The sequence below is a fragment of the Trichechus manatus genome, unplaced genomic scaffold (genome assembly GCF_000243295.1).
Source record: "Trichechus manatus latirostris isolate Lorelei unplaced genomic scaffold, TriManLat1.0 scaffold00103, whole genome shotgun sequence".
Taxonomy (NCBI): domain Eukaryota; kingdom Metazoa; phylum Chordata; class Mammalia; order Sirenia; family Trichechidae; genus Trichechus; species Trichechus manatus.
Window position 1 is genome coordinate 7,802,945 of NW_004444039.1, and position 6,833 is coordinate 7,809,777.

General features: G+C 45.4%; 2 protein-coding genes across 2 annotated transcripts in view; both read right to left on the reverse strand.

Annotated features, from left to right (window-relative positions):
* The window catches only part of NUP153 (nucleoporin 153), an 80,107-nt gene extending 77,154 nt beyond the window's left edge, over positions 1–2,953 (reverse strand). The window contains exon 1 of the mRNA XM_023737491.1: positions 2,287–2,953. Within this exon, the coding sequence (XP_023593259.1) occupies positions 2,287–2,406 (120 nt within the window). The 5' untranslated portion in view covers positions 2,407–2,953. The remainder of the gene's footprint in view (positions 1–2,286) is intronic.
* The window catches only part of KIF13A (kinesin family member 13A), a 285,225-nt gene continuing 280,936 nt past the window's right edge, over positions 2,545–6,833 (reverse strand). Inside the window, 2 exon segments of the mRNA XM_023737492.1 lie at positions 2,545–2,731; positions 2,827–3,118. Coding sequence (XP_023593260.1) covers positions 2,545–2,731; positions 2,827–3,118 — 479 coding nt within the window.

Sequence of the window (6,833 nt, forward strand, 5' to 3'; positions counted from 1 at the left end):
AATGGCAAACAGCCATCAAGTCAGTGTCAGGCCTCTCGTTCTTGCTCCAACGCTCTGCTACCCAACCAGAAACCTCATTTTTGCTCCGAAACCCTTGGACACTTAAAGAACGTTAGTATAAAACATGCCATGTCCTGAAGCTTCTGGCCAGTCATGACTCAGCAATTGCTGCAAAACACCCAACTGACAGCTTAGGGTAGAAGACAGCCAGCAGGCAGTCCCCAAAGGTTTCAGTAAAGGCTAAGGAAAAGCCCTTAGGATGAGATTAAAAAAACAGATAAAAGGGAAAGCATTCTTTCGTATATGTATCTGAATACTTCTCTTTGGTAGTTTTTGCCAATATTAAACAATATATACAGTGCTGATCAAGAAATCCCCAAACATCTTTAATCCCAATTCAAAAGCTAAAAATATATATTTTTTAAGTAAATCAAACAGCTGGGGCAAGAAGCTTAAAGTACTTTGGACAGGGAGCAAGGATAATTTATGAAAATCTAAAACTTAAAAAACTATACAGCTTGAAATCCTATCAATTCTAAGACAATTTGGATTGCAGGCATTCTGTTGTTAAGCCATTATCTCCTCAAAATTAGATTTTTATCTAAGTAAATTTAAAAATAAACTGATTATAACTTTTGCCACCTGGACTATATTAACTCCCTTCTAAACTCTGTCCAGACCTTTTATTCATCTGTATTAAAAACATTTTATTTTTCTATATGTAGTAATTTTCTTTGAAGGAACTCGTAGAAAGCACTCCAAGATATTTATTCTTCAAGAGAAACAGCATGTATGTCTAACTTTCATTGTTATGAAGAGGCTTAGGTTAAATGGTCAGGCTTGTGACCTGAATTCTAATCCTAAATCTGCCTGCAAGTACCCCTGTTCCTCACAAAGAAATGGGAAAACCAGGCACTTTGTGTAGACATCTGGGAAAACACTAGCAGGAGGTAATAGCAATGCTAACCTTTCTATTAGTAGAGAACTACTTGATATATAATCCACAATTTTTACGTTCATAAATTCTCAAGTCTCTACTTTTAAAATCACTCGGTTTTATAATGATACAATTTAACGCCACCAATAAATAACATGTTAAAGGGTTCAATATTATCATGCAAAATAAAGCACTCTAGAAAAGCTACCTGACAGTGTGCAACAAGTTATCACACCCTTTTGGTACATTTGGGTTTTTTTTTTTTTTTTTTTAACACATTTGAGACACACACTTCCCACCTTAGTGTCACTGAGTTTCATAAGTGCCTTTATTAAAATAGGTATTTGACATTTTCTTGCTGTACTGTCCCCCAACAAACAAATAACATTTAAAAATGGAATTTTCTCAGAGTCGAATGTCTCATTTATAACCGGCTGAACTCCTTTTTATAATTTTTAACACCCACGAGTGTACATCGGGGTTAAGTTACAAGACCATAAACATTCGTAGAGTGTCAAAAGTCCTTAAACTTTTGGAATACGCCCCGTGATATTAAAATACTTTGCGTATGAGGTCAGAACTGGAATCCTGGTCAACCGTGGAGAACGGCCAATTCTAGCCTCCAAACTAAAAGGAGGAAAAAAAAAAAAAAAACAGGTGGGGAGGGAAGAGCCGCGCAGAGGAGAAAAGACGTAAGGGTGGAGAGGGACTTTCAAAATGCCCCAGTGCCACGGGAACCAGAACCTGGTTAAGAAGAAGAACACTGAGGCAATGCTCTCAAATCGGGGAAGGGCAAGGGCGGAGAAGACCCAGAATTAATTAATGGGCTGAGGCTCCATCATTCCGTTTTCCTTGTAACAGCGCCCCCCAGTCCCCGGGAGCCCAGGAGGCCGAATCCGCGGCGCAGCCCCCTCCCCACACACTGAACCCCGGGAGACTCGGAAAAGGAGAGCACGCCCAAGGCGCTCGGGCCGCATCTTTTCCTCTCGCCCTCGAGAGGCTGTGAGTAACACCTCCAAATCCCCACTCCCCGTCAAAACGAGAAAGAAACGCGCGCACCGTGGGCCTCGGCTCTTTTCCCGCCCTGAGCCTGCCGGGGAAGCCCCTGCCCCAGAGGCCACGGCAGCGGCGGTCCGGCCACACGTGTGCGCCGCCCGGCTGGGCCTGTCTCAGCCAACTTCCCGTCGCCACCCCGGAGGCCTGCGTTCCCGCCGCCTCCACCCGGCCTTCCTCCGGCCCTCCCATCCGATCCACGTGCGGCGGGTGTGGTGAGCCAGAGTCCCGCACGGCCCGACCCCTCTCGCCCCGTCCCCGGCCGGCTAGGCCACCGCGGCGTCGGGGTCCCGTACCTGGTGCTGTTGTCGCCCCTGCGCGTAAGGCTTAATTGGCCCCTGGTGGCAACGCCGCGTCCGGATCTTGCCACCGCCGCCGCCGCCGCCCCCTCCTATTCCTCCGGCTCCCGAGGCCATGGTGGAGCCTTCGCGGCTCCCCGCTCCGCGGCGGGTAAGGGGGGCGGGAGAGGCAGAGGCGACGGCCTTAGAGCCCCCCCCGCCCGGTCCCGGCCCAAAAGTCGGCCCGCGGTGCCCGCACAGTGGGACCCCGGCACCTCAGGGACCGCGAGGTTGCGAGCCGGAGCGGAGAGGGTGCGCGCTGGCCGAGAGGACGGGGTGGCAGCGGCAGAGGCCGAGGAGCTGGCTTCGGTCCGGCGGCCTCCCGCGGACCCCCGCCTCTGTGTGTGTCACGGTCTCTATGGAGATCTCCCGCCGAGGACAGTGCGAGCGGCTCCGGGCGCCGCTGAGGCCTAACGCGACCGCCGGCGGGTGGGGGTTCTCCTTCCGTCGCTCTGGCCGTCGCCGCCGCAGCTCAAGCCGCCGGCGCCGCCCGCCTACCCCTCCCCTCTGCGCACAGCGCCCGCCCTGCCGTCGTCGTCCCTGCAGTGGCCGCCGCTGTTGCGCCTATTGCCGCTGCTAAGGCCGCCGCCGTCGCGAGCCAGCGCATCGTCACTCTTCGGCGCCCGACGCATGTGCATCATCTCGCTGCGACCGGGTGAGAGGCGAGGAGGAAGGAAGAGCCGCACGAGCCCGCGCTCTCGGCTGCGCGGGGGGCGCTGGGAAACGTAGTTCAGCGGGAGAAGGTGGGTTCTGGGAAATGAAGGCGGGGAGGGGGATGCGCCGAGCGTCGCTGAGGCACAAAGCCGGCGGGCCCGTTCGTTTTCTTGCCCTGGGGTTTGGAGTTAGACTCTGAAGAAGCCTTTCACATAAAACAGGAGCCGCTTTCCTACTCTGCTTCTCCTCATCCAGCAGAAAGGAAGCAGAGGGTGAAATCAACGTCCGGAGCTAAGTGATCTCTTTTAACAAACCAACAAAAACTCTGGTTCAAAAAGCAGTGTCCATGATTCGTAGCCGAAAGCATAATTAGAAAAGATATACAGGTTCATTAAGGTGCTATTAAACATAGAAGGGCATTGTTGTCAAATACACAAGGGCTACAATTCTGGCGCCTCCACTCTGTAGCTGTTTGACCTTGGATGAGTCAAAATCTCTGAGCCTTGGCTTCCTTGTCTAGAAAATAGTAACTTTAAAATACAAAATGCAATAAATTGTAGCTATTATTATTACCTACACAGCTCGCATGAGAAGTAAAAGGTATATTTTCAGTAATGAAAGTGTACATATGTATGTTACAAGTAAAAGGCATCGTGTTCAGGAAAGAAAGTGAGCGTAGGCTCAAGACTGAATCCTTACAAATGTAGAGATTCTAGGCTTTGACGGTTAGAAAGGGCTTCGTGATCACGCGGACCATCCCTCCCAGCGGAAGCCAGACATCCAAGAGAATTTCAGTGGTGCGTTCAAGGACACAGAGCTGGGCAGTCAAAGCCAGGACTATAACCCAACTTTTGTATAAGAGTCGAGATGAGTAGTCAAATGATTAAAAAGAAAAATCTACTATTGTGAAAAAAAAAATTGGCTTAGTGTTCCATTTTGAGACAACTGATTTTAAAGCTTATAAGTAGCTTTGGAGTCAAAAAGACTTAGTTTCAGATCTATCATTTCCTAGCTGTATAGTCTAGGGGAAGCTACTGATCCTCTCTATAAGCCTCGGTTTCCTCATCTGTGAATAGAATGAATTTTTCAACAGGATGGTGGTTTTGCTGAAAGGGTTTATGTATTATGTACTGTATAATACCTAGGTTATAATAACTACTGTATAGAAAGCATCCAGTATGGTCAGGCTGTCAGATACAAATAATTAGCTCCAAAATTTTTATACAATCTCCACCACCTAGCTGCTCAATTCAAATCACTATTAAATCACATAAGTGAAATTGTGAAACCAAATTTATAGTACCTTTGAACCTGTTTCAGCACCTAAAGAAACTGCTGTACAGGCATAGGCTTACAAAGCAAATGGCTTTCAGTGGCACCTCTGACCTGAACTGCCAAGACTCAAAAAGTTGCCCAAAAGGAAAAACAAAATTCATCCACTTCTTCTGCTTCCCTACCCTAGCCTCATGCCCTCACCATACGTAACTCCCCACTAGACTTTCTAGGTGTGCCTGCTCAGTGCCTCATCCTTCTGAAGTACAGTTGTTTTTTTCAGATGCTTTCCCCTCCTAAACTGAAGTCCTGTTCTTTTATAAGTCTTAGCTAGGTATTTGACAAGCAGGGTAAAGTAATTCTTGATAAGAAGCTAACTCACATGCAGAATCTCTACCTGACTTTCTTAACTGGGCTGCATATATAGGAGATTGAAATGTAGCCACATCTCATTTTTCCTTTTCATCTACCAGACTCAAAATTTCCAGTACAAGACTGTGGACTGGCTAGTGCTCAAAAATGATGTCTTTCTTGGAGGCCGTTATTTGAGGTGTGGGTCATCCTTTATACCCAAGTTTTGAAAGCAAAGGCAGTGCAGAGAGTTGGGCCAAACTTAAACCAGACTTCAGAATCAAAGATTGGTGGGATTTGAGAAGTTGTGGAAAAATCCAAATTCCTTTCAGTTGTTTAACCCATTTCACATTTACTTTATTCCTTTGATTGAAAACAACATCCAAGAAAACAATAATACATTAGTCCCGCTTTCACGTGACTGCATTTTTGGAAGCTTTACCAGGCAGCTTGACAGCAGAGGCAGAATAAGGGACAGGAGGGAAGCTGTGTTCAAAACTTCCCACTGCCCAATTTTACCCTGACATAGTATCAGCCTCATTATGGGATGATAGATCTTCTTATGCATGGATTGGGCTGCTAAAATAACATTGTTTCTGTGCTGAAATGCAGGGTAGAGTTCCAAATCACCACCTCACACATTTCTGGAACTCATTCTTCAGTTAGGAATTACTAGTAGTAGAATGGGTTGTAATAAATTATTTTGATCGTGAAACTGTAGGGAGAATTATAACAAAGAATCTGCCTGCATTCAAACATACAAATAAATATTAAGCATTGCTCTAAGAGATACGATATATAAATTGGAAAAAAAAAAGTCAAATGGCATATAACAATAATAGGGGTTCTTAAAATCCTTCCAGCCATGTTAGAAATTAACAGGTGTTTAAGGAAGGAAATAAGTATTATTTACTACTTATAATTAAGCACTTTACATAGATGATGGGATTTAATCCCCTAAAAACCCTATGAGATGTTACTATTTGTATTTCACAGAATCATAAACTACCATTTATAAATTTTGTATTATGAACTAGCTGTCTCTTCATCTATTTTTGTCAGTAACTTCTATTCCTATCAGTCTTTAACCAGTAACCAAAGCAACCCAATGCCATCAAGTCGATTCCGACTCATAGCGACCCTATAGGACAGAGTAGAACTGCCCCATAGGGTTTCCAAGGAGTGGCTGGTGGATTTGAACTGCCAACCTTTTGGTTAGCAGCTGAACTCTTAACCACTGCACCACCAGGGCTCCCAACCAGTAAGCAGCTGCCTTCAAGTCAATCACCACTCATGGCGACCCCATGTGTGTCAGAGTAGAGCTGGGCTCCATAGAGTTTTCAATACCTAATTTTTCAGAAATGAATCACCAGGCCTTTCTTCCCAGGCACCTCTGGGTGGACTCAAAGCCCCTACCTTTTGGTTAGCAGCCAAGTGTATTAACCATTTGCACCACCCAGGGACTCCTTATCAGTCTTTAGGCCAAGTCAAAATTGGGATGGCTTTGGTAAGTGGTCTTATGTTTGGGGTTCTTTCATTGAATACATTTTAATAGAAACTTATCCCTTCCACCCCTAAATTTTAAGCTCCAAAAGGATAAGGAATTTTCTCCCACTGTTATAACCTCAGCACACGGAACAGTGCTGACACAAGGCAGTCTCTGTATATATACTATAGTCTACTTACCCAGAATCCCGTTATTACCAATACAGCTGAACTAGTTTACATAACCTGATCTGACCTGACCTGAATGTATTGGCTGCATAACAAATTAACTTTCTGAAATTCATGATAAAGCATGACCACCATGAGTAAATCCCTCTGAAAGTGTTATATAGAGATTTTCATGTTATCCTAACAATCCTGAGAAGAATCATTATCCTCATTTTACAGATGAGGCAACTGAGGCACGGAGGGGATAATAATAATAAATTGCAGCGCTAATGAGTGGCAGAGTCAATGTTTGAGATGATTTCTCCCCTCTTTAGCCCAAAGCTCATCGCTTGCCTTTACCATCATTCTACCACTTTCGTAGGTAATTTAGGAACCCACCTACCATTTACAATATTTTTCATTTGAAAATATGTTATTTCCAATTCAATTAAGAACAAAGTGTTTTAGAAACATCTCTGTCTGATAGCCTCCACACAGACGAACAGGTTTAGATTCCGGCCCTACCATATCACAGAGCAAGAATGGACATTTGCTTGACTGTAATGTGATAGTCA